This window comes from Macaca mulatta, chromosome 15 (genome assembly GCF_049350105.2).
Source record: "Macaca mulatta isolate MMU2019108-1 chromosome 15, T2T-MMU8v2.0, whole genome shotgun sequence".
Lineage (NCBI taxonomy): Eukaryota > Metazoa > Chordata > Mammalia > Primates > Cercopithecidae > Macaca > Macaca mulatta.
In genome coordinates, this window is record NC_133420.1 from 19,282,940 (window position 1) to 19,309,925 (window position 26,986).

Here is a 26,986-nt window from a genome sequence, read left to right on the forward strand (position 1 = left end):
CTTTACATAGCTCAGTTGGGCGTGGTGGCACATTCCTGTTTCAGCTACTCAGGAGGCTGAGGTGAAAGGATCCCTTGAGCCCAGGAGTTCGAGAACCAGCCTGGGCAACATAGGGAGACACCCGTCTCAAAAAAACAAAAAAAAAGCTCTAACGTACCCTGGGGACGGAAAAGCCCTTCTCCTAGAAGGCAGCTAGGACCTAGCTTGGGAGCCCCCAACGCTTTTTTTTTTTTTTTTTTTGAGACGGAGTCAGGCACTGTTACCCAGGCTGGAGTGCAGTAGCGCGATCTCTGCTCACTGCAAACTCCGCCTCCTGGGTTCATGCCATTCTCCTGCCTCAGCCTCCCGAGTAGCTGGGACTACAGGCGCGTGCCACCACGTCCCGTTAATTTTTTGTATTTTTAGTAGAGATGGGGTTTCACCGTGTTAGGATGGTCTCAGTCTCGGGTCTCCTGACCTGCCTGCCTCGGCCTCCCAAAGTGATGGGATTACTAGTGTGAACCCCCGCGCCCGGCCAGCCCCCAACTCTTTTTTACATTTTTATTTAAAAATGTTTATTTTGGCCGGGTGCGGTGGCTCAGGCCTGTAATCCTGGCACTTTGGGAGGCTGAGGAGGGCGGATCATTTGAGGTCAGGAGTTTGAGACCAGCCTTACCAACATGGTGAAAACCCGTCTGTACTAAAATACAAAAATTAGCCAGGCATGATGGCGGGTGCCTGTAATCTCAAGCTACTCCGGAGGCTGAGGCAGGAGAATTGCTTGAACCCAGGAGGTGGAGATTGCAGTGAGCTGAGATTGTGCCACTGCACTCCAGCCTGGGCGACAAAGCAAGACTCCCTCTTAAAATGAATAAATAAATCATGTTTATTTTTATTTTTGTAGAGCTGGGGGTCTCACTTTGTTGCCCAGGCTGGTTTTTTTTTTTTTTTTTTTAGACCAAGTCTCTCAATCTTCCTGCCTTGGCCTCCAGCCTTGGCCTCCCAAAGTGTTGGGATTATGCACGTGGGCCATGGCACCCAGCAATCAGAGACTACTGTTGCCCACTCTATCTTGGTTGTGTTCATGCCAGGCTGGGGTAGGGCTGGGACTGGATTATAATGTTATAAGGTGACACAGAGTGTCTCCTGGATCCTGTCGTTTTAAGTGTGCATTTACATCCATCTCCTCTGTACCTGCTAAATAAAGTCTGGGAAACTAGAGTGTGCAATAAGTTCCACAGCTCTGGGTTTCTAGATCCCTAGTGGGTGCGGTCTCTGGAGGTTGGGGATTGGGGCTGCATGCCTTCTCCCTTATCCTCCAGCATGGTCTTCTCAGGGGGTGACCCTCTGACCTCCAGAATTCTCCCCCTCCCTCTCCAGCTGGAAGCCCCAGGCAGGAGCCTAAGGAAGGATGGCTCTGCAGTTTCTTCATCTGTGAAATGGAGCTGATAACAGCACTTACTTTCCAGGCTTATTGTAAGGAATCAGTGAGCTACTACCTTCAAAGAGCTTAGTGCTTGGCACACAATACACAATCTTTGCTGTTATTATTACCAAATGGAGCATTCCCAGGAGTTGGAATCTGGTCAGCAGGGCTCCCTCCCTGTAAAACCCGGGCTGCAAGAATTACTCCCCACAAGCAACATTCTTTCAACTTTTATAAGAAACTCCAAGAAGTCTATGTGACTCATTTTGAAGTCACCGGGCATGGTGCAACCACCCACAGATATTTAATGATTGGTTGGGGGGAGGGCACTGGACTAGGCCCTGGAGGCACAAAGATCCGTAGGACCCATTTCCTGTCCTAGGGAGGAGACTCAGACAAACCGATATTCACAATTCAGCCAGGCACGTGGCAAGGCCACCCAGAGATTGTGAGGACAGGAGAGCATTTCAAAGCAAGGCAGCTTGGTGTGCCAGGACAGAGGCAAGGGTATTTTGGGTGCTTGGAGAACCCTGGGGTGAATGGAAGGCAGGCTGTATGGGAAAAATGACCACACACTCCGGCTTTAGGGTGTGAGGTTCATTGGGAAAGACAGGCTGGGCTTTAGGGGTGAGAAACTGGCTATGTATCTACCCAGTAGACTGAGAACCTTCTCTGCCACACCAGGCCGGGGGTGGGGCTGGGGGTGCATTAGACCTTGGACAGAGCCCCTGCTCTCCTGGATGGGTGGACTGCCCAATGGAAGAGACAGTGACAAGACAAGCATTCACAGATTCCACGCCCCTCTCACACCCACCTGCTCCCCTCCCCCCACCCCTGCTGCTAGCCCCGAGGTATCCAGGAGCCTGCTGGAGCCTGGGAATCAAGCTCTGGTCCTTGGTGGGGGGAGGGGGTAGGCTCCAGCTCCCGGGTGGGGTGTGGTCTCCAGGGATGGCATCCTCAGCCCAGGGGTGGGGACTGTACCCCCTTCTCCTTTATCCTTCAGCGTGGTCTTCTCAGGGGGTGACCCTCTGACTTCCAGGCTGTTCCCCTTCACCCTCCAGTGAAAGCCCCTGGGCAGGGTCCTAGGGAGGGGGGCTCCAGAGGCCTTTGGTTTCCATGCAGCTGGGAGACAAGGGATGGGCCGTAAAAGACTATGGGGTGCCCTGGGTGCTCTTGGATTGCTCAGCCAAGGCCGGGGCCTGAGTCAGGTCCAGGGGAGAGCAGGGCCGGGATGCTGGTGCCTGGCCCAGGAGAAGGGAGGGGGCGATGGGCAAAGGGGTCAGGCCGAGGGAGCAGGCGGGGCATCGGGAGTTGAGGGCGCCGAGTGGGGGTGGGAGGACGAGGGGTCCGGCCGGTGCAGAGGGGGAGGCGGCCCCCGGGGAGGGGCACGCTATGTCTTTAAGAGCTGCCTGAGCGCAGGTTGCAGCTGCCTGGCCAGCCCGAGAGACAGCGGAGATTCATTACCCGCCGACACAATGACCATTGATGGCCCCGTGGCGTTATTCAAATCCAGTACCAATTGCAGCCGAGCCCCTTTCTCCGCGCCAGGCCCGTATTGTTGGAGCGGCCCACTAAAAGCCCGCCCCGGCCCCGAGCCGCCAGAGGCGCCCGCTCGGGTTCAGCCCTGCGCCTCGGCAGCCCGCCGGCTCCCAGTCCGGCTCCCCGGGCGCTGCAGGTGACCCGGCGGCGCATTCCAGCACTCTCCGCCGCCCGGGCCACTGCCGCCACCGCCACCGCAGGCGCCCCGGCCGCGACTCAGCCACAGGAAAGCGGAGAGCGCCCGAGCCGGTGCGTGCGCGGGGCTGGGCGGGGGCGGGGGACCCACGAATCCAGCAACCTGGACCCCGGGCTCGGAAACGCGACCCGGCCTGGGGGTCCTGCCTTCCGGATTCCCGGAGAGTCCAGGCTGGGGGCAGGGAGAGGGGAGTCGGGGTTCCCCAGGCCTGACAGAGGAGATTCCCCCTCGACCTGGGGCGGCGCTGAGACCCAACGCGGGCCACTCTGGGGACTCCGGGCCGCGATCGAAGGAGCCACGCCAGGGGCGATGGGGATCCCCGCACAGGGTCAGGATCCGCGTGCTTGCTAGTCCACCTTACCGCCAGATGGGCAGCCGCTGCTGAGCGCCTGCGAGGTGGTCCGACGCGCAGCTCCGAGATGTCCTGGTCTGGCGCTTTTTAGGAGCGAAGCGGAACCCCGCAGGAGACCAGGGCCCTGAACTCAGGGGCTTCGCCACTGATTGTCCAAACGCAATTCTTGTACGAGTCTGCGGCCAACCGAGAATTGTGGCTGGACATCTGTGGCTGAGCTCCGGGCGCAACAGGGGCGGGGGCCGCAGGGACGGAGCTCAGCGCGGGCGAGACCTCTCGGGGCGGCGGCTGGCTGGCCCCAGGGCGAGGATCGCGGTCCCAGCCCGCGCGCACAGGGACGCCGGTCCCTGCCACCAGCGCCGCCATCCGCATCCTCGTCCTTCTTCCTTCTCCTCTGCGGGTGACCAGTACCGGCCGGCAGGGTCCTCCAGTCGATCGCGTCGTTTTTCCTCCTTTCAAATTTCGGCCGGAACGAAGCCTGCACGCAGCGGCGGGGCCGAACGTGGTCCGCCCTCAGCCCAAGCCGCAGGAAGTCGGGGGTGAAAGAGGCCGGCCGAATGCGCCCGCTAACTCGTTTCGCAGTTGTTCTAACTTATCACCCCAATACTCTCTACCTAAACAAAACAAATCCTCAATCAACCCCTAAATCCCAAACCAACCAACCCCTCCCGCAAGCCCTCCGGACGGACCGAGAGGCTGAGCCTCCTCCAGCCGCTGCCAGGGTCCGACGGGCAAGCGTCGCCAACGATGCGCTCCAGCCCGGCAATCGCCTTGGCTTTGGAAATAGAACTTGGAAAAACGAATCCTTTTCATTAAAGAAAAATCTTCGGAGATAGCGGGGTTTTATTTGTTTATTTCCTCAAAAGCAGGGACCAGGAGTTGCTTGGGAGAGGGGTGGTTGGGAGCTGCTGGGGGCTGGCTGAGCCCAGGTCACCTGTCCCCTGACCCCTTTCCAGCCTGGGGCTAAAAATGACCTGAAATCGTCTGGAGTGCCTTGGCCATGGCCAATTTCAACCACAGTGCTTGCACCCCCATGTGCCAAAAAACCCGGTTTTCCCAGCACCTCCTCCTGCCCTACTCTTCAGCATTAATTGGGGTGTGGTGGGAGAAGGGATATCCCACATCAGGCCTCCCACTCTTTGCAGCCAGAGAAACGGATCCTAGCGCCCAGTTTCCAGGACCTGCAATCTGGGGTGTTCCAATCAGGTGCACTGATGCGCTGCTCCTGCAGCTCAGTGGGGTGGAGACAGGGAGGGACCTCCAGGTTACAAGAATGGGACAGGCTGACCTTCTGAAAGTGCAGCGGTAGGGGCTGTTCCAAGTCTCCTGCTTTGTTCCCTAACATGGAGACCCTGACCTCAGGAACTAGTGAGGGCTGGTCACACAGCCTTTCTGGACAGCACTCAGACCCCAACACTAGCCTTAATTTGCACCCAGACCAGCTCCTCCCCATAGTCCCAACAGGGCTGCTCCCACTCCACACAAGCCCAGAGGGCTTCTACCTGCAGTAGTGCTGGAGAAAAGCCCACCAGCCAGCAGGTCATCCATCCCCTAAAGAATGATGTATACACCCCGTCCCCCAACACTGCTGGGACAACCTTTTGCCACTTCCATCTCCACAGGGTGAGAGGTGAGAAATTTCACTTTAAATTACTGACATAGAATGAAAAGCACTATTTTGGGTGGGATGACGCTTTTGATGGGATGTTAGCACCCTAATTCTTTTTGGGGGTCTCCCTCCAGCAAACAAAGCTCTTTTCTCCAGGTCATGGGAAGGAAAGACCACAGAAAGGGGGCTCAGCAGTCTTATCTATGCCACCCCCATTCTGGGTTCTGAGGCTGCTGGCTGCAGCTGGTGGGACAAAGCCTTGGACAGACGGGTGGGGATGCGTCCTGGGACGCAGACTGGTCAGCACAGACTGACTCTGCCACCCCCTTCTCCAGATGGCTCTATTAGACTACCCTGTCTCAGATTGTCTGAGTGTTCACCCCCACCCCTCTTTTGGGTGAAGGGTGAAGGGTAGCTCTGAGGCTCTAGGCTGAGGATGGAGAGGTTGTATCACAGACCATGGCTGGGGGGATATGAGGTGCCACCTGTTTCCAAGGATGAAGCTCCAAGCAAGGCTAGTAAACAACCTAGTCTTTTATTTGCACAAGGCCGGCTGTTGCAAGCACTGAGGCCCCAAGACTTCCAGAAGGGAAGGGGAGGGGGAGCAAACCACTCTGCCTACCAGGTGCGGCCTGCCCCCTCCTGCTTCCTGCAGGAGGTGGGAAGGGAGAGAAAATGGACATCTGCACCATCAGGTATCTCCCCAGTTTTCAGCCACTATAAATATTCAGTTGTTGAGGAGGAAACTGAGGCACACAGATCCCCCCCAGGCTTCTACTTGCTACTCCAAGGTTTAACTTACTCCCTCCCCTCATCTCTACCCCCAGCAGAATGAGCTGTAAGCAGCCTGGGGAGGGTCTCAGGAGCCCATCTGGTGGCCTGTGGAGGGGGGTAGGCCAGCCAGGGTCAAGGGCTAGGGGTGGGGGGAGCAGAAGGAGGGGTGTGGCTGGAGGAGCAGCTGCTGGCTGGGGGGAGTCAGCACTGAATAGGGGACCCCAGCTGGGGTTCCATACTGATAGCAGTGGGGGACAGGCAGAGCCCTCAGCTGTCCAGACAGGGAAATTGAGGCTGAGAAGCCTCCAATCTTTGGGTAGGGAGGGGCCTTCCTTCAGCTACTCAGGTCCATTCATCTTCCCCATGAAGATGCTGGCTCTGGGGCTGGAGCACCTTGTCAGCGGCCACTCCATGTTTAGACTGAGGTACAAGGAGTGGAAGGCAGCCAGGTCACCTGGCCACAGAGCCTCCTTCCACTCTTGACAAACCAGAGGGGCACCCTCCCCCATCACAGCTGCTGGAAAAGGGAGTGCTGGGCTCTGGTGCCTGTCTGCCTTCCCCTGCTCACGTGCTTGAGAAAGGCTCATTTTTAGCACCTGGCCTCTTTTCCCTGCCTGGAGGGAGCTTGGGGGACAGAGCAGGGAAGAAGACAGGCAAGGGGGACAGGGAGACCTGGAAGCAGGGCCCAAGGGGATGTCTGATTGCTTCGTTCTCCCCTCTAAGGGTGCCCAGGCCCAGAGAAGGGCCCTCAGCCGCCGTGCAGAGTGGAGATGAAGAGGACGCTGTCCTGGTCCTGAAGCTGATAGTCCAGCTCACCCTGGTGCGGGACAGAGGGGAGTGGGAGACCCTCAGGGCTACCTTCCCAGTTCCACCCCAGGAGTTGGGAGAGCAGGGGCTGAGGACTGGCTGCTCTGGAAGAGACAGACTGTACCAGAAAAATGGGTATCCTATACCTCAACCTGCAAATCTTCAGGATGGAGGGCTGCTCCCACGTCCCCAGCTACCCATCCCTTCCTCACCTGGAGTGAGAGACTCCAGCAGCCTCAGTGTGGGGCTGGAGTGGGGCAGAGGATTACCCAGCCACTCTATATGTGCCTGAGAGAGGCCCAAGGCTTTCCCACTGAAGCAGCAAGGGCAAGGGCTGGGGGAGGGATGTCACCCGAGGTACTGACCAGTAGCTCCCAGTCGGCATCGTTAATCAGCACCAGAATTCCTGGCCGCCTGTGGGAAAGATAGTGGTGAGTAGCAGGGAGTGAGAAGCAGGAGGCAGTAGCACAGAGGAAGAGAGGCTGAGAGCTTTGGGCTGCAGGAGAGCAGGAGAGTGTGCTGGGGAGCCTTCCTCCTGGGGTCTGGCTAAAGATCTCCCAGGAAGGGGAGGCTGGTCTGAGTGTGAAGGAAACCAGGTCAGACAGTCATGCATGGTCTTTGTAGCCAGATGGAAAAATGGGTGCAAATGCCAGCCAGCACCACCACCCAGACCGTGGGCAGGTCATTTTGTTTCTGAGTATCAGGTTCCTCATCTGAAAATGGGATAAGTGATAGTGTCTGTCCCACAAGGCCTACACGAAAACGAAATCAGCTGGTATGTGTGGAGTTCTTGCCACACTGTCACAGTAATCATTAGTGGGACTTTTCCAGAGGTCTAACCTTACTCTCATTAGCCCTGGAAAAGAACTTCAGCTTTTTTTAGGTCTCTGCATGCACATCCTGGAGAGAAGGCTGTTTTGCCTCTTCTGAATCAGTTGCCATGCCACATGGCAATGTTCATGTGCAGTCCTGCCTGGCATAAGGCAGCGTAGGTCAGCATTTGGTCAGGCAACTTAGCCTGGCTCCCACTGGTAATGGCCCAAGGAGCGCTGCTGGCCTTAGAGGTGGCCTCCAGGACCACTGGACCATGACCTGAAGGAAGGCTGATCCCCTAGGACCTCACAGTGACCTATGCTTCGAGGCAAATAAGCGAGCCTCACAACTGCACCGGCCACCTTTCACAAGGGGGACTGGCCTTGTTTTAGAAGTAACTTCTTGGCAACTGGAACCTGGTCCTTTCCAAGGAGACTGCTCTGGGCTTCTATGGGGTGTCCCCAGTGAGTGTGTGTGCGTGTGCATGGGTGTGTGCATGCACAGAGTCAGTGACTCCTTGGAATTCTAGACCTGTGCTGCACCGTATGGTAATCTACTAGCCACATGTGGCTCTTTAAATTACAATGAAATAAAATACAATATTTAGCTCTTCAGTTGTACTAGCTACATTTTTTTCCTCAGCACTTTCTGTGTAGAGAGTAACTGAGGCCCAGAGAAGTGAAGTAAGTCGTCTAAGGTCCCACAGCAAGTCTGTGGCAACCAGAGGGCAGAATCCAAGTTTTCTGAGAAATTCACCAGGCTCCTTTCATCTGGGATTTAAAAAATCCTCAAGAGTTTGGTTTTAGGAACAAGAAAACTGAAAATAGATCTCAGACTATTTTCTGGAGGAGTCAAGGAGGAGGAAGGGGAGAACCGGATTCAGAGAAGGCCAGGACTGAACCCGAGGGTGGGGGCTCAGATATCCGTCCCTCCCTCCACCCTCTTCAGGGAAGGGAGGAATGGGACTCACACGCTGTCTCCCTGGATGAATAACTCTGGCCGCTCTTTTAGCAAATTCTTCTTGATCCAGACGAGCAGGTTCCGGATGTCCCCTGGAGAGGAATGCACAGAACAAACTCTTGTCAAACTCAAATGACACCTGTCCCCCCAGAGCCTTGCCTGGCCCAGACGGAAATACACATGGGGTTTAGAGGGCTTTTTTTAGACCAGGCTGTGATGGCCCATGAACTTGTTCATTCCAAAGGTGAGGAAACAGGTTAGGACAGGCCGGTGACTTGCCAGGTGGATCTTCAGAGACAGCTGCACATGGCACTGCTGAAGTCCTGGAGAAGAGGCAATGGGATTTACCTAGAGTGGAGGGATTCCAGGCAGATGGCGGGAGGACTGTCGCATCTAAAGGGTTAGGAGACAAGCCCCTAACCACGAGTCCTGGAAGCCAGTCTCCAACTGCCATGGCTGGACTTCTGAGAGGACTCTGAAGAGCCCCCTCCACCTTTCTCTCTCCAGCCAGTCCCAGATGGGAAGGCTTCGGCTTTGCTCTTGGAGGGGTCTGCATATATTTCCCTTTGTGAGGGGAAAAAAACAATTGCTGAGCTGATAACATCAGTTAATTTCCTCCGGCAGAGAGAGAAAAGGATCATTCACCAGCCAGGGATGCTGACAAATCCCCGCTCTACTCCCCTGCCACCACCCCACGCTTCCAGAGCCCTCCACGCCAGCGGTGGCCAGAGATTCGGGTGACAGGGGCCTCTCCTGCTCAGCTAACACTGAGATCTGCCTCCCTGTGGTTCTAGGAGAGCCACCAGTCTCTCTGTATGTCATGTGGAGGCTCAGAGTCACCTGTCTCCAGGGTCACCTCTCCTTTCCTAGGGGCAGCAGTATCGAGCCACAGCACACAGGAATGTGGTTCTATAAACATCTCGAAGCCTATGGTCCTCAACTGTCTGCCCCTGAAACAGGGCCATTCTCCTGAGGCTGCGGAGTTTCTTCTCATTCCCTTAGACAACTTGAGGATAAAGGTCCTAGGGAGACAACTTGCTTCTGGGAAGCCAGCAGAGGGGTTGGGGTTAACCACCCCCATCCTGAGTCAGTGTCCAGAGGGGTCTGCTGTCCTGGACTAATGCCTGAGACAAAGCTCAGGGCTAAGCTGGAGAAGGCCCAGGTGGGGCCTTGGTTTTCCTGCCTGGAGTCCAGAGTCCTGGAGTGTAGGCGAGGGAGAGGCTGCTAGGACTCAGGGAGACTTTGCCTTGCCCCGTCCGGGCCCGCAGCGTGGCGCACACACACACAGCCCCAGCCTTGGGCAGGGAGTTAAGGCACACTGGCTGGCATGCGTGCCACCCTCGCTCTGACAGGCCTGCAGCCTGGATGGTCCACTTTGCTCAGTGCCAACTTGCCTGGCTCGTATGCCAGCAGAGCACAGGGCCATGGGCAAAGTGTCCATGGACTGAGGCTGCCGCCTTTCCATTTTAATGTCTCCTTTTAAACAAAGCAGACCGGAGTCTTCATGGTCTCTGGAGTAGGCATGGGATGGGGAGAAGGCTGCCTCCAACGAGCTGCAGCCCACTTGGACTCCTGGCTGGGTTCCTCCCTGAGGTCTGGGTTTCAGAGGTTTCCCCTTGGCTCTGAATCCCCTTGGCCTCCATCTTGGCACTGTCTGGTGGGCCGCCAACCCATACATCTTGTGGCCGCTCGATAGAGCCACCGGGGTCTGACACATCCATCAGCCAGCCCAGGCGGGCGGGGGTGTGCCTGTGTGTGTGGAGACGGCGAGAGGGTCTAGGCAGTGCCTGGCCTGCGTGGAACCCGGACTCAATTAGGAGACAGTCCTGGCTCCCTCCAAAGGGAAGGTGCTTCTGCTCCACTCTGGATAGGCCTGGGGGTGGGGGAAGGGCTAGTGGTCATGGTGGGGTCATCTGAACGATGGCACCAGCATGGAGTCCCAGAGGGATGAGCTGGGGGATAAGTCTGCTGCCCGGTGCTGGCTCATTTATCATGATGCTCCTATTTGCTGAGGTCACTCCCTCCCTCTTCTGCCCACCCCCCACCCAGGCCTGCCCACATTTTTGATAGCCTGTTACCATGGTGAGGCTACCGCATCACCACCCGTATTGTTCCCCCATGCCTGGATTTGGGGGTGGGGAGAGGGGGAACTCATGGCTCCCTTCGCAGGATGCAAGGGCCACTCGGCCTGGCCTGAAACACACCCCCAGGGACATCTTGCTAGGCTTGCTGAGGCACAGACAATATGCAAATAGCCTCCAAGCCAGATGGTCGGCTTCCAAAGGCGCCCAGGGGAGGAGGAAGGGTTAAGCAGAGTCAGGGGCTGGTAGCTTGGGGATGGATGACTCTGGGATAGATGGGGGCTGGAGACTCTCACTTTCACCTTCCCACTCTGTGTCCTCTTGTCTTCCCTCTCCTACTAGGGGCGGTCTCCCTCCTGGAATCCCATGTGATCACTCAGGAGACAAATATTTATTGAGCAGCTACTATGTGCAAGGTGCTAGCGAGATGGTAGTGGGCAAGAGGGACACAGAGCTCCCTACCCTCATGGAGCTAGAGGCCAGCAGGGGAGACAGACCATATTAATTAGTTGTGACACATGCTATCTCCTTCATCTGGGATCAGGAAAGGCCTGGCTGAGGATGTTAAACAGTGAAGCTCAGGTCTGAAGGATGAGTGGGGTGGGGAGCATTCTGGGCAGAAGGATAACACATGGGAAGGCTGGGGCAGGATGGAATGGGCAGGTTGAAGTTAGCAGAACGGAGAAGGTAAGAAGCTCAGCAGGAGATGGGGCCAGGCCTTGAGAACGGGCCTGCTCTCGTAGGGGCCTCTCCCTCTTAGTGAACCTCGGCGGTATCTCCTAGGTATGTGCTTCCTGGGAACCAGGACCCACTGCCCAGGCCTGTGCTTCCATGTGTCTCTGATGTGACACTCGAATCACAATCCAGCTCAAACGTATGGCACTACCATTACCATTACTTGAGTGGACAACTGGGGAGGTAGGGAGGGAAGGCGGGAGGGAGAAAGAGATTAAAACCATGGACCCTGGAGTCAGACAGGCCTGGTTTTGAGCTGGACTCCATCACTTCCTAGTTCTATGACCTTGGGTAAGGAATTCTTGGAGCCTCAGCTTCCTTTTTTTGTAAAACGGCCTCAGCTTCCTTTTTTTGTAAAATGGGAATGTTAACATTGTCTCATAGGGTCATTGTGGGGGATAAAATAAGACGATATATAGAAATCTCTCAGCACTGTAACCTGCATATCAATGCTGTAATTACTCTAGGATCCAGAGGAAGAACCTACACCCCTCGCACTCTCTGGGTTTCTGCACACTCTGCCCAGTGGTCTGGCACCCCAGCTTTAGAGGGCAGGGCAGAACCAACCATGAATCAGATAGTGCTGGGACTGGCTGGGGTTTTCTGTGGCATCCAGTATCTTCCCATCAGAAGCTGGAAAGGGAATAAGGGGACTGGGAGAGTAGTGAGGGGTCCTAGATACTGACCTTCCTTCTATTTTAGATGTTTGAACCCACAAGATGTTGGGGTTGGCTAATGCTCCCAGGACAACCCATGTGGAAGGAATGACACTCTGAGGCTAGAGGTGCTGGCAGCCAGGCTGCCCCTGGGCACACGGCACCAGAGGAGGGAGACGGGCACCTAACACAAGGTTTCCAGTGCAGGATGCCTTGGCACCTGGCCTGCCCATTGGGGACAGAGCAGGTGATGAGAGCTGCTGCTCTATGATGGAGTGGTTGAGTTCTGAGTCTACAGCCAGAGGACCTGTGCTGTGTGCTCAACGGCCTTGGCTGGGAAATCACTTCACCTTGCTGCCTCAGGGTCATCCTCTGACAAGCAGGGATAATAATCCAAATGCCAAGAGCTGCTGAGGATTACGTAAGGCACAACGCCCATGGCAGGCCTGGCAGTGTCACATACACAGGACACGCTCAACAGATGGCTGCTCTGAGCTGTAAGCCCACAGTGACTTCAGATTCCTCATCCTCTGGGCTCCAGTACCTTCTAAAGGCTGCTGCCAAAGGGAGGATACCCATTGTGGAGAGCACCGACGCAAGCTCCACCAGAATCCCTCGCCCCAGTGGACTTGTCCTACTCTGGGGGACACTGACTGCCCACTGTGGGAGAGCCCCAAAAGGTGTCAGCCTCAGCCTCGCGGGACTGAAAGGGAACAACCTCAAAGTCGTCTCTGATACTGACCCTCATCCAGCCTCTCTTTGAACACCTCCAGGGACAGGAGGTCAGCCCCTCTGTGCAGCGGCCCTGATTGTTAAGAGCTCTTTTCTCCCAAGCAGAAATCTGTCTTCCTGTCATTCCCACCCACTGGGCCTGAATGGTCCACGGGGACCATGCCAACAAATGTACCCCCTCTTCCCCAGGATGGCCCTTCAGATATGGAAGAAAGGATCCCCTAAGTCTTCTCTTCCACAGGTTAAACCGCCTCTGTCCCCACCAAGTCCACCAGGCTCCAAGTCGAGCTCTTCGGGGAGCCCACCCCAGGCCTCAGTTGAAAAGGGAAAAGAAAGAGCTGGCAAGGGGGGAGTAACAGAGGAGAGGGGGTGGAGGGAACATCAGAGGGGCCATTTACAAGTGAATGGGGGTAAGAATGGAGCAGTTTGTGGGCTAAACTGGCCGCAGAAGGAGGTTTACAGATGTGCGAGGGGACCTCCTCATTGTTTAATTAAGCAGAAAGTGGATCTTTTCAAAAGCAATTTTGCACAGGGACTGGGAGGGGTGTGGGGAGGAGGGAGGTGGAGAGGGGATCAGCAAACAGGCCCTGAGAGCAGAGAAAGGAACAGCTGGCCCCAGAGAGGCTGTGAAATGCATGCTAAGCAGTTTAAAGCACCCAGGAGCTCCTGCAGCTCCTACCCTCCCTCACCAGCCACCCTTTAACGCAAGTGGAACAGGCGGAGGGGGCACAATGGCAGGGCAGGGGAAGGAAGACAGGCAGGGAAAGGTGAGGCGGCCAAGTCTACTCTTGGGGCCTGGGCAGGGGGCCTTGGGTCAAAGGGATGCTTGAGTCATAGAGACCAACTCTCACAGCCGCAGTACCCTAAGCTGGTGGGTGCCTGGCTGGCCCGTTTCAGCAAGATGGCTGTTAAGACATCCCTCGTCTCACATAGCTTCTTACTGGGTCAGCACACTCTGCTTCTCAGAATTGTGTATACTTGGATCTTGAAGAAACTCTTCTTATAGATGTCAAAGAGACAACCAGCTCAGTAATGTACAAAACGAGCCCGACCTCCCATCTAACAGATGGGGAAGAAAGAGGCTGGCAGGCATAAGTGAAGAGCAACGGCGCGGGCCAGGCTTCCTCTCTCGCAGTCTCACTCCCTCAGGCCTTTTGCTCATCACTTCTCCCAAACTGACTGGCTTGGAAGCTCTCCCCTGGCCTAGGAGCCACGAGTTCCCTAGTTTGTGAGGCTTGTCACATTCCGAAATCTTACGGCTGCTATTATTTCTGCTGGAACCACCAAGACTCGCTTGGCCAAGTGGCAGCCCCTAGGCTGGGAAGGCTGCCAGATGACATATCTGGGCACGGACTTGGGGGAAGGGTAAGACTCTCCTAGCAGCACCAGGCCCCTGACCCCCAGCTGGGCTCACATGTGCCAGGGTGAGGCCTGGCAGCTGCTAACCAGCTCTGTTGGTGACCTAGGTCACCAACCTAGGTTACCCTGGGTCTGCTGTGTGACCCATGCCTCTGGGCACAACAGGAACCAGGTGTAGGGACTCACAGCCAAGGGACCAAAGACTAAGTGGGCCACTGTGCCTTCCCTCCCACTCCCCTCCTTTCTTCCCAGAGTGGGGATAGGCCCCTGCCTGTTCCCTGAACAGTGCCTGGAAGATGAGGGATAAGAAAATCTGAGTCCCAGCCCAGCCTCCCTACTTGGGTAACTCTGGACAGGCCTTGGGTCCCTCCTTCTCTTTTAGGGGTCTCTTTTATCTCTTGAGGTTATCATGAAAGTTGAAATAAGTAGCTGTTGAACTCATGAATAAATTAAGGAAAGTGTAAAAATTGGAAAATATAAGATGTTAGAGTGGGGCCGGGCGCAGTGGCTCACGCCTGTAATCCCAGCGCTTTGGGAGGCTGAGGCAGGCAGATCACAAGGTCAGGAGATTGAGACCATCCTGGCTAACATGGTGAAACCCCGTCTCTACTAAAAATACAAAAAATTAGCCGGTGTGGTGGCAGGCGCCTGTAGTCCCAGCTACTTAGGAGGCTGAGGCAGGAGAATGGTGTGAACCCAGGAGGTGGAGCTTACAGTGAGCCAAGTTTGCGTCACTGCACTCCAGCCTGGGCGACAGAGCGAGACTCTGTCTCCAAAAAAAAAAAAAAAGATGTTAGAGTGATTCAGGGAGCCTCTTGGGCTAGATGGTGATGGGGTTAGTGGCAAAGTGCCAGGACTCTGAAATTCAGTGGCCTGAAAGCTAGTTCTGAATCCCAGCTCTGCTATTTAAATAACTATGACTTGGGGTGAGACCCCTAACTTTTCTAAATTTTGGTTTCTACCTTTTATTTGTTTTGTTTTTTTGTTTTTGAGATGGAGTCTTGCTCTGTCCCCCAGGCTGGAGTGCAGCGGCGTGATCTCGGCTCACTGCAACCTCCACCTCCAGGGTTCAAGCGATTCTCCTGCCTCAGCCTCCTGAGTAGCTGGGACTACAGGTGCCCGCCACCACACCCAGCTAATTTTTTGTATTTTTAGTAGAGACAGGGTTTCACCATGTTGGCCAGGATGGTCTCGATCTCTTGACCTCGTGATCTGACCACCTCAGCCTCCCAAAGTGCTGGCATTACAGGCGTGAGCCACCATGCCTGGTGGCCTTTTTTCTTTTTGAGATGGAGTTTTGCTCCTGTTGCCCAGGCTGCAGTGCAGTGGTGTGGTCTCAACTCACTGCAACCTCCGCTCCCTGGGTTCAAGCGATTCTCCTGCCTCAGCCTCCCGAGTAGCTAGGATTACAGGTGCCTGCCACCATGCCCAACTATTTTTGTAGTTTTAGTAGAGAAAGGGTTTCATCATGTTGGCCTGGCTGGTCTCGAACTCCAGACCTCAAGTGATCCGCCTACCTTGGCTTCCCAAATTGCTGGGATTACAGGTGCGAGCCACCGCACCCAGCCTTGGTATGTTACCTCCTTAAAGAGACCTCTGGTGACCACATATTAGTCCCATCCCAGTACTCTTTTGTTCTCCTCATGCCAATTACTAAAAGTTGTAATGATGCAGTTATACATTCATTTGTTTACTTGTTTATTCCCTGGCTCCATTCCCATTACATTGCTAACTCTATAAGGGCAAGGACCACATCTATTTTGCTCACTAATGAATATCCAGTAACTTAGTACAGTGATGGCACAAAGAGGGCACTAGACATAGATTTGCCAGCTACATGAAAGAATAAAGTACTTTCTTTCTTTTTTTTTTTTTTTTGAGATGGGTGGTCTCAATCTTCTGACCTTGCGATCCGCCCGTCTCAGCCTCCCAAAGAGCTGGGATTACAGGCTTGAGCCACCGCGCCCGGCCATAAAGTACTTTCTTATTTTGAGACAGGGTCTGACAGCCTCAGGTCTGTTGCCCAGGCTGGAGTGCAGTGGCACGCTACTAGCTCACTGCAACCTCCACATCCTGGGCTCAAGCCATCCTCTGACCTCAGCCTCCCAAATAGCTGGGACTACTGGGATGCACCACCATACTCAGTTAATTTTCATATTTTTTGTAGAGACGGGTTTTCACCATGTTGCCCAGGCTGGTCTCAAACTCCTGGGCTCAAGCGACTCACCTGTCTTGGCTTCCCAAAGTGCTGGCCACTGTGCCCATCAAATAAAGTATTTTCTACTGTATCTGACACTGCTGAGTACTCAGTCAAAGAATGAGTGAAATGGGGCTTGAATTATGAGAATCTGTGGGCCAGGCAATGGTTCATGCCTGTAATCCCAACGCTTTAGGAGGTTATGGTGGGCGGGTCACTTGAGGTCAGAAGTTAGAGACCAGCCGGGCCAACATGGTGGAAACCTGTCTCTACTAAAACTTACAAAAATTGGCCAGGCCTAGTGGCACGTGCCTGTAGTCCCAGCACTTTGGGAGGCTGAGGCGGGCAGATCACGAGGTCAGGAGATCAAGACCATCCTGGCCAACATGGTGAAACCCTGTCTCTGCTAAAATACAAAAAACTAGCTGGGCGTGGTGGCGTGCGCCTGTAGTCCCAGCTACTCGGGAGGCTGAGGCAGGGAAATTGCTTAAACCCAGGAGGCGGAGGCTGCAGTGAGCTGAGATCACACCACTGCACTCCAGCCTGGTGACAGAGCAAGACTCTGTCTCAAAAAACAAAAAAGCATACAAAAATTAGCCAGGTGTGGTGGTGCCTGCCTGTAATCCCAGCTACTTGGGAGGCTGAGGTGGGAGAATTGCTTGAAACCAGGAGGTGGTGGTTGCAGTGAGCTGAGATCACACCACTGCACTCCAGCCTGGTGACAGAGCAAGACTCTGTCTCAAAAAACAAAAAAGCATACAAAAATTAGCCAGGTGTGGTGATGCCTGCCTGTAATCCCAGCTACTTGGGAGGCTGAGGTGGGAGAATTGCTTGAAACCAGGAGGTGGTGGTTGCAGTGCGCTGAGATTGCACTATGGCACTTCAGCCTAGGAGACAGAGCGAGACTCCATCTCAAAAAAAAAAAAAAAAAAAAGAAAATTTGTGGGTTTTCATGTCAGACAAAATCCAGAGGAAATAAACAATAACTTGCGATATTTTAATAAACTTCCAGGCAAGGTCTTTGAGACCGAATCTTTCCGAAGCCTCTTCTGAGAGCACCGTGTGCCCTCCCAAGGCTGCATGGCCATCTGTCAAACTAAGCAACAGTCACCTTTAGCACCCCATGTCTTCCTTGACCAGGCACACACAATCCTGACACTAAACCCCAGCCACATACCCCCTCCCAGCTCAATGTGGGCAGTGCCCTGCTCCTTAATAAGTGTCCCCCAGCCTCGAAGTGTGGCAGACAGACCCCACCCTGTGCCACTGCTCTCCAACCTGAGGGAGGGACAGAAAGGTGTGACAGCCAGTGAATCTGAGCAATAATAATTGATTACTGGCAGATGTGTATCCAGTTCCAGAAGAATCCTGCCAAATCTCACTTGGCCATTTTCTTTTTTTCTCCCCATACATATTCTGATTTTTTTTTTTTTTTTTTTTTTTTTTTTTGAGACAGGGTCTCACTCTGGCACCCAGGCTGAAGAACAGTGGTGTGATCATAGCTCACCGTAGTCTCGATCTCTTGGGCTCAAGCAATCCTTCAGCATCAGCCTCTAAAACAGCTAGGAACAGAGGTGCATGCCACTATGCCTGGCTAATTTTTTATTTTTCTGTAGAGACCAGGTTTTGCCATGTTACTCAGGCTGGTCTCGAACTCCTGGGCTCAGGTAATCCTCCTACCTCAGCCTCCCAAAGTGTTGGGATTACAGGCGTGAGCCACTGCGCCTGGCCTATTTTCTTCTTTTTCTTTTTTTTTTTTGAGACGGAGTCTTGCTCTGTCGCCCAGGCTGGAGTGCAGTGGCCGGATCTCAGCTCACTGCAAGCTCCGTCTCTCGGGTTCACGTCATTCTCCTGCCTCAGCCTCCCGAGTAGCTGGGACTACAGGCGCCCGCCACCTCGCCCGGCTAGTTTTTTGTATTTTTTAGTAGAGACGGGGTTTCATCGTGTTAGCCAGCATGGTCTTGATCTCCTGACCTCGTGATTCGCCTGCCTCAGCCTCCCAAAGTGCTGGGATTAGAGGTGTGAGCCACCATGCCCGGCCTGACTTGACCATTTTCTACCGCCCACCTCCAGGAACCTCATTTCCTGTCTCTTAATATAAATGATGCCCTCTTCTCCCCAGAAGTATCTCAGTCACAGGTGGAGACTGGAATCCCATCCCTGAGCCCTTGCTAGAATCCACTGCGAAGGTTACAAAAGATCTGAACACCTGCCGTATCTGGTCCGTAGCCCCTAGGCTATCCTGACAGTTACCCGGCCAAAGATCTGCAAGTTAATTCTTTAAAACCTCCCAATTTAAAGGCAGGGACTGGCTTTTTTTTTTTTTTTGTGACAGAGTCTTTCTCTGCCGCCCAGGCTGGAGGGCAGTGGCGCGATCTCGGCTCACTGAAACCTCTGCCTCCCAGGTTTAAGTAATTCTCCTGCCCCAGCCCCGAGTAGCTGGGATTACAAGCACGCACCGCTATGCCTGGCTAATTTTTTGTATTTCTAGTACAGATGGGGTTTCGCCACGTTGGCCAGACTGGTCTCAAACTCCTGGTCTCAAGTGATCCGCCCGCCTTAGCCCGGCAAAGTGCTGGGATTACTGAGCCTCCACACCTGGCCTGGGACTGGCTCTTGTTCAGGTCTGTCTCCACAATGATGACCACATGGTCTGCTGCATAGGAGGTGCTCAGTGTATATTTGTTCAAGAAAGATTAACAAGCATTTGGTTTTTTTTGTTTGTTTGTTTTTGAGATGGAGTCTCACTTTGTTGTCCAGGCTAGAGTACAGTGGCATGATCTCGGCTCACTGCAGCCTCCGCCTCCCGGGTTCCAGTTCAAGTAATTCTCCTGCCTCAGCCTCCTGAGTAGCTGGGATTACATGCACACACCACCATGCCCAGCTAAGTTTTGTTTTTTTGTTTTTTTTTTGAGACGGAGTCTCGCTCTGTCACCCAGGCTGGAGTGCAGTGGCCGGATCTCAGCTCACTGCAAGCTCCGCCTCCCGGGTTCATGCCTTTCTCCTGCCTCAGCCTTCCGAGTAGCTGGGACTATAGGCGCTCGCCACCTCGCCCAGCTAGTTTTTTGTATTTTTTAGTAGAGACGGGGTTTCACCGTGTTAGCCAGGATGGTCTCGATCTCCTGACCTCGTGATCCGCCTGTCTCGGCCTCCCAAAGTGCTGGGATTACAGGCGTGAGCCACCGCGCCTGGCCAAGTTTTGTATTTTTAATAGAGACGGGATTTCACCATGTTGGCCAGGCTGATCTGGAACTCCTAACCTTGTGCTCACCGCCCACCTTGGCCTCCCAAAGTGCTGGGATTACAGGTGTGAACCACTGGGCCCGGCCGTGCAGACTCTTTTTATTCCTCTGCCTGCTAGAGAGGCAGCTTAGCACACGGGTACAGAACACAGGCCTGAACAAGGCTGAGTGTTCCCCATGGACCAACTCCTGTTCAATGGCCCCAAGAGAGGGGTTCAGAAAGCCAGTACTCACAGGGTTCCTCCTGTCCAGGCAAAGTGACTTGATGTTTCTTAATACCGTCAAACAGGAGCTCCGCACCACCTCTGCAAAGGAGGACCAGAGAAAAAGACAGCTAGGTGAGCTCCTGCAAACAGGAAGAGGTAGCAGAGATGGAAAACTGAGGATAGGGCTGGTAATGAAGCCCGAGAGAAGCAGAGACTAAGGTGCAGAAACACCTTGGGTGCAGTGACCAATTCTTTTTTTTCCCCTTTCTTTCTTAGAGACAGGGTCTCACTCTGTCACCTATGCTGGAACGCAGTAGTGCAATCATAGCTCATTATAACTTTGAATTCCTGGGTTCAAGAGACCTTCCTGTTCAACCTCCCAAATAGCTAGGACTACAGGTGCATGCCACCATATCAGGCTACTTTTTATATTTATATTTATATTTATATTTCACTTTGTTTAGTCTCACTCTGTTGTCCAGGTTGGAGTGCAGTGGTGTGATCTCAGCTCATAGCAACCTCTGCCTCCCAGGTTCAAGCGATTCTTGTGCCTCAGCCTCCTGAGTAGCTGGAACTACAGACATGAGCCACTATGCCCGGCTAAATTTTGTATTTTTAGAGAGAGGGTTTCACCATGTTGGCCAGGCTGGTCTCAAACTCTTGACCTCAGGTGATTCGCCCACCTGGGCCTCTCAAAGTGCTGGGATTACAGGCATGAGCCACTGAGCCCGGCCCATATCAGGTTAATTTTTAAATTTTTTGTAGAGATGGAGTCTCGCTGTGTTACCCAGGCTGATCTCAAACTCCTGGCCTAAAGCAATCCTCCCACTTCAGCCTCCCAAAGCACTGGGATTACAGGCACAAGCCACTCTGCCCAGACCCAGTGACTAATTCCTAAATATGACTTCTAATGTGGTAAAGTAGGATATAATTTTTACTAATAATCAAGTACCGGCTAGGTGTGGCGGCTCACACCTGTAACCCTAGCACTGTGGGAGGCTGAGGCGAGATGACTGCTTGAGGCCCAGAGTTTGAGATGAGCCTCAGTGAAACAAAGCCTCGGTGACATAGCAAGACCTTGTCTCTACGTTATTATTATTATTATTATTAGGTGCCCGGCAAATTGTCTATTTATTTATTTTTGAGACAAGGTCTTGCTTTGTCACCCAGCATGGAGTGTAGTGGCACAATCACAGCTCACTGCAGCCTTGACCTCCTAGGCTTAAAAGCAATCCTCCCACATCAGACCCCCAAGCAGCTGGGACTATAGGTGCATGGCATCACACTCAGCTAATTTTGTACTTTTTGTAGAGATGGGATTTCGCCATGTTGTTCAGGCTGGTCTTGAACTCCTGAGCTCAAGTAATCTCCCTGCCTTGGCCTCCCAAAGTGCTGAAATCACAAGCATGAGCCACTGTGCCTGGCCTATTTTCATTTTATTATTTTATTTTATTTATTTATTTATTGAGACAGAGTCTCACTCTGTCGCCCAGGCTGGAGCGCAGTGCTGCGATCTTGGCTCACTGCAACCTCTGCCTCCTGGGTTTAGGCAATCTTCTGCTTCAGCTTCCAGAGTAGCTGGGATTACATGCACGTGCCAGCACGCCTGGTTAATTTTTGTATTTTTTTTTTCAGTGGAGACGGGGTTTTGCCATTGTGGCCAGGCTGGTCTTGAACTCCTGACCTCGTGATCCACCTGCCTCAGCCTCCCGAAGTGTTGGGATTACAGGTGTGAGCCACCGCGCCTGGACTATTTATTTTTTGAGACAAGGTCTCACTGTCAACCCAGGCTGGTGTGCAGTAGCGTGATCTCAGCTCACTGCAACCTCAACCTCCTGGGTTCAAGCGAACCTCCCACATCAGTCCCCAAGTAGCCGGGACCACAGGCACGTGTCACCACACCTGCCTAATTTCATTTTTATTTTTTGTAGAGACTGGGTCTCCCTATGTTGTCCAGGCTGGTCTTGAACTCCTGGGCTCAAGCAATCCTCCCAAAGTGCTGGGATTAGAGTTGTGACTCATCATGCCTGGCTCTGTCTCTAATTATTAAAAAAATAAAATAAAGTACCCAAATTTGCAGACTCTTGTTTTCTTCTTTTTACTCCTCTGCCTTCTAGAGAGGCAGCTTACCACACAGGTGCAGAACACAGCCTTTGGAGCTGCTGGCCCCAGTGTGAAGCCCAGGCTCCACCTCTCCCTAGGTTGAGACCTTAGATGTGTGACTCCATCTTTTTTCCCTGTTATTAAAATAATTTGGGGGCCAGACACAGTGGCTCACATCTATAACCCTAGCACTTTGGGAGGCTGAGAGGGGAGGGGGGATTGCTTAAGTCAAGGAGTTCAAGAGCAGCCTGGGCAACATGGCAACACCTTGTGTCTACAAAAAATACAAAAATTAGCTGGGCATAGTGGTGCAAGCCTGTAGCCCCAGCTACTTGGGAGACCGAGGTGGGAGGATCACTTGAGCCTGGGAGGTTGAGGCGCAGTTAGCCAAGGTCACGCCACTGTACTCCAGCCTGGGCGACAGAGTGAGACCCTGTCTCAAAACTAATAATAATTAAAAAATATTTTATAACAGAGATGAGGTCTCACTATATTGCCCAGGCTGGTCTTGAACTCCTGGGCTCAAGCAATCCCTCTGCCTCGGCCTCCCAAAGTGCTGGGATTATAGGCCTGAGCCACCATGCCTGGCCTTGACTCAATCTTAAGCTTCAGTCTTTCCATATGGAAAAATGTTGAGGAGCCACTGTGAGGCACTCTGGAGATCCTGTGCATCTAAGGGTTTCCTCTGGCCAGATGACGGTTTGAAATGCTCCTGCCCATGCCACCTGCTGCTGACCAGGTGGGCACATCACAGTGCTGGAGGCTGAGAGAGTCCACAGGGCCTGGCATCAACTAACAACAACTGTTCACATCGCCTCACCATTTATAAGATGTTCCTCATCTCATTTCATCCTCAGGGAGTCCCAGGGAAGAAGGGAGGAAGTAGATATTATTAACTCACTTTGATAGAAAAGTAGACTCAAGTCTAGAGAGGTTAAGCAACTAAATTGTCCAAGGTTAGACAGGCAGGGGCTGAACTATTATAATTTGAGTCTAAGTGATTCCTGCTTAGCACCAGCAGACTGGTCAGAAAAAAAACAGGACTTCCCAAAGGTCAGAAAGCCTCTTGAGGGCAGAGTTTGGTTCATTTCTGTGTCCCAGCACCTGGACAAGGGAAGGCGGGGACTGCAGAGGTGACTGGAGCCAAGTCCAGCAGCTGAGGCTTTTGAGATGAGCGCCAGGGCTCTTTCAGCGCCCCATGCTGCTTCTCCCTCTGGGTCTCCCTATTCCCATCTCAGACTTCTTGTGGATCTTAACTGAAAAGGCCTTACCAGACTTTTGAAGGATGCGAGGTCCTCCACCCCACCACCCTTCCCAATTTCAGGGAACAGAGATGTCCTGAGACAGCCTACTGGGAAGCAAAGGCAAGGCAAGCATTGTCATGGGGAAAACATGGGGCGACTGTCATCCAAACAAGGTCACGCTTTGTTGATGCAGAAATGTGGAGGGGGAGAGGAGGCCCATCTGTGGCCGCGCACAGGGCCATTTCAGCTGCAAGCCCGCACAGAGCCTCCATTTATCCCCTTCCAAGAGCCTCGTTTTCTCCTGGGTGGGGGTTGGCACATGCAGCAGCTGGGGTGGGGGAGGGTGACAGGCAAGGGGCTCAGGAGTTGGGGGTCAGAGAAGAGGGATGGGAACTGAAGGCACTGGGACTCAGGCAAACAACCAAGACTGGCCAAACCTGGTGGTGCCAGGCTCAGAGGCCGAGGCTGTTTTTCCATTTACAAGCGGATGAAGGGAGAACCAGTCTCACTCAGAGAGTGACCTGTCACTGCTGAATTCACTGGCCCTCAAGGGAGGGGTTGGCATTTCTGCTGTCAGCACATCTGGAGTGGGGGAAGGTGCATGCCCAGCCTCAAGAGTGATTCAGGGAGGCAGACAAGGGGATTGTTCTATCCCAGGAGAGACCCAAGGCCAGACTCTCTTATAAGATCTGCTATTCAAACTCAACTGACATATCTCCATCTTCCTTCCACCCCTCAATTCTTGGTGGATGTGTTTGTTGATACCAGTGACAGGTATAGATGTTCTCAAAACTACCTTCACCATTTCTAATGTATCTTCATCTTTTAATCTTCTGTATATACACATACATATATATGTACATATATATTTTGTTTATGTACTTCCTCTCCACCTGCTGGGCTGCGAGCTCTGCCTAAAATAGGGCCTGGCACACAGTAGACACTCAACAAATATCTGCTAAAAGAAAGGAAATGCCCATTTCTCCCAGTTCTTCTCTGACTTCAATGACATTCCCTCCTTTTGCCGACACCTCCCCAACTTGGGAAGGAGGAAGAGGGGTGGGACAGAGAGAATTTCACATCTGGGCCTTTACAACATGGACCACAGGGACACAAAACACAACTGTATTACATACTTTGAATCCTGCGTGACCTGAGAAAATGCTCTGCTGAGAACAGTTCAGGGGGAAGACAAAGGGTGGCAGACCTGGTCACTGACAAGAAGGAAGGTGTGAAGGGCCTTCCAGAGGGTCTCTGGGGGAGCTAGTGGGGCCAAAAGGACTGTATCTGCTCAGGAGGGAGACCCTTCCAGGACTGAAGTGGGAGTGGGGCCACTAAGGGACAAAAGGGAGAAAATGATGGGCGTGTTCACCTTTGCAAATTTGCTCCAGTTCTGGATAAAGGGTGAATCACGTCTGCTAAGATACATAGGAAATGAAAGAAAGGTCAGGGCAAAAACATGCATCAGCACAAGGACAAAGAGAGGAGCCTGGGTTGAGCATCATGTTGGGCATTCCTGCTTCCTGAGAAGCTGCAATTTTCATGGAACGCTGTGCTGTGATAGGAGGTGACAGAAGGTGGGTGGAGGAATGTTGTCCTGCCTTGCCAGGGGTCATTATTCCAATCTTGGAGGTAAGGGAGACTGAAGTTAGAGATGATTGGGTCAGAAAAAGGGCAACTGTGCTGGTGTGTAAGCTCTGGAGAGCAAGGGTCTGGTCTTCCTCACATGACTTCCCCACTGAGCTAGCACAGTACCTGGCAGAGACATTCTTGATAAACAAAGACCATGTCTGACACATGAGAATGAAAGGCAAGTTGTCCATAGATAAATCTTTTTTTTTTTTTTTTTTTTTTGGTAGAGATGAAGTCTCCCCATGTTGCCCAGGCTGGTCTTGAATTCTTGGGCTCAAGTAGTCCTCCTGCCTCAGCCTCCCAAAGTGCTGGGATTACAGGCATGAGCCTCCATGCCTGGCCTAGATAAATCTTAACATAGCAGCCTGTGGTTTCTCTCTTTCCAGCTCTGCTGAGGCCTATTAAGGAAGAAGGGATCCTCCTAGAATCCCAGGCTTCAGGAAGTGTAGCTGGCCAAGGGTCAGTGAGTCAAAACAGTGAGGATTCCAGACCAATACAGTTCTAATTGGATCCAAGCAGCCAGACAATATCAATTAAAATGCACTTAGTCATGAGACTTACCCCCCTTTAAGGGGCAGAAATGCTGAACGCTGTAGGGCACGGACAGACTTCTATTTATCTTTGTATCCTCAGTGTCTGGCTTGCTGCCTGGCACATGGTAGGCACTTAATAAATGGCTGGTGAATGAACTACCCAATTAAGGGAAAACATGAAAGAAACGGGAGGCATCCAATGAGAAGAAAGGCACTGGGCAGAGGTTTTAGATTCCCATCCCAGACTTTGCCTTTCACATAGACCTTGGCTTGTTTATCTACCCACACACCCACATACACACCTATTCCCTCTTCTCAAGTGATTCTAGAAAGTACACCACCCATCTTTCAAGGTGTCAGTTTCTTTGCCTTCTCTCTAAACTCTGCAGTTTCTCTCAGCTTTGAAACCATATGATAAACCTGTTTGTAGGAAGCACAAAATAGTGCCTTGAGTAGACTTCCTCCCTGCTCTGTGTTTCTTCGGTAATTGGTGTGTGTCCCAATTTCTCCATTTTTCGTCTTGTGTATACTATACTGTCCGTGTTAGTTCCCTTCAGTGTGATTTCTTATTTGTCCCCATATCGCCACCTGACTCAGGTTCTGCAGAAGGCACTCTCAAGTTCTGCAGAAGTTTACTGACTGTCCTGAAGAAGGCTCGGGTCTGTTTAGTATCCCCAAGTCTTGGGAAAGAAAAAGAAAAAAGTCCCGCCCTGGCCACTACATCCCACGAGAAACAAGACCTTAATAACTGTGTGAAAAGAAACTGCTGCCCAAAGAATGAAATCAGTGGGTGGAGGGGTGGTCCTTCTTGGTTCTAGGAGTTCAGATGCGGATGCCAAACAGATGGGATTGGTCCGACACAGGAATGGAAAAGAAGATAGAGAGGCTGCCTGCTAAGAGTCACGACCTTCGACTCCGACGGAGCACAGGGCACCAAGGGGTAAACAGAGAGCATCTCCCTCCCAATGTGCGCCTCTATTTCCCGACATGCGGCCTCATCGCTAAGGGAGACTGGCCTCTCAGACTCTCCTAGGCGGGTGGCGTAGCTCACAGCGGGCACTGGGACACCCAGTGATTCGGCCGTGTCAGGCCCCATGGCAGAAGGAAAGGAATTCCGAGCCCGACGACTTCAATCTATCCCCATGGTGCCCCAGCTCTGTGACTCACCCGAACTCCACCTCCACTGACAAGGGCGCTGCCATGTTGAGGAAGCCGAGCTCGCAGGAAACTCCTCTCAACTTCCGGCGCGCCCGCAAATTTCCGGGCGTCTCCGGGCGCCGCGGACGGAAGAGGCGGTGCCCAGGGACACAGCTTCGTCAGCTGTTGGAGGAAGTCACCGAGGGGAGGGGAGGGAAAGGGGTGGCGGACTCGGGGAAGGGGTGGCGGGGGAAGGTCCTCGGCGCTGTTGGGGCTGTGAATCGATCTGCCTCCGTCTTTCACCGACTGGGCTCAGAGACCCAGGGTGGGAAGCGCCTTGTACGGGACCACAAGCAGGCGGAGGAGAGCCCCCAGCATCTTTGCGACGTGACTGTGAGCCACGTAATTGCTTATCTTGCATGAGTTAGAATCTCTTCAGTCTACACACCGCTTGGGCGAGCCCATCCGCTCGTCTGGTTTGAATTATAAGTGACTCCCAGATCTTTATTTCCGACCCAGAATCTCTCCTGAGCGGACGACTCGCTATCCAGCCGCTTCCTTTGCTGTCGATTTGGATATCACTCGTTCAACAGCTGTTCATTGCCTCCCTGTGCCAGGCATTTTGATGGGTGCTAGTGGTAAAGGAGATGGGCAAGGTTCCTGCCTTTAAGGCA

At 53.2% G+C, this 26,986-nt stretch overlaps 2 protein-coding genes, 2 long non-coding RNA genes and 1 other non-coding gene across 11 annotated transcripts in view; 3 read left to right on the forward strand and 2 right to left on the reverse strand.

The window, feature by feature from the left end:
• Positions 1–26,986, reverse strand: part of CERCAM (cerebral endothelial cell adhesion molecule) — a 91,889-nt gene that overhangs the window by 43,838 nt on the left and 21,065 nt on the right. For 2 of the 5 annotated variants that reach the window (XM_077967721.1, XM_077967717.1), the window contains exon 1: positions 3,502–4,106. The exons of 2 other annotated variants lie outside the window; for them this stretch is intronic. The gene's annotated coding sequence lies outside the window, so the exon portion shown is untranslated. Of the gene's footprint in view, positions 1–3,501; positions 4,107–26,986 lie in introns of those variants that run through there. One more of the 5 variants, XM_077967718.1, reaches the window with a different exon arrangement.
• On the reverse strand, positions 1,625–26,408 carry URM1 (ubiquitin related modifier 1). 3 transcript variants are annotated; one of them, XR_013404657.1, is made up of 6 exons: positions 26,343–26,408; positions 19,692–19,762; positions 8,466–8,547; positions 7,048–7,096; positions 2,328–4,106; positions 1,625–2,227 (listed from the first exon to the last, which is right to left on the reverse strand). XR_013404657.1 is itself a non-coding variant. In XM_015116635.3 (5 exons), exons 1-5 carry the CDS (start codon positions 26,375–26,377, stop codon positions 4,080–4,082), a joined length of 264 nt encoding a protein of 87 aa, XP_014972121.1. In that variant the 5' UTR covers positions 26,378–26,408; the 3' UTR covers positions 1,625–4,079.
• On the forward strand, positions 2,834–4,325 carry LOC144335050 (uncharacterized). The gene is made up of 2 exons (XR_013405486.1): positions 2,834–3,193; positions 3,901–4,325. It is a non-coding gene; the product is annotated as an uncharacterized LOC144335050 (long non-coding RNA).
• MIR219-2 (microRNA mir-219-2) lies at positions 3,621–3,717 on the forward strand. Its single transcript, NR_032456.1, has one exon. It is a non-coding gene; the product is annotated as a microRNA mir-219-2 (primary transcript).
• LOC144335093 (uncharacterized) lies at positions 24,843–26,410 on the forward strand. Its single transcript, XR_013405534.1, has 2 exons — positions 24,843–25,087; positions 25,438–26,410. It is a non-coding gene; the product is annotated as an uncharacterized LOC144335093 (long non-coding RNA).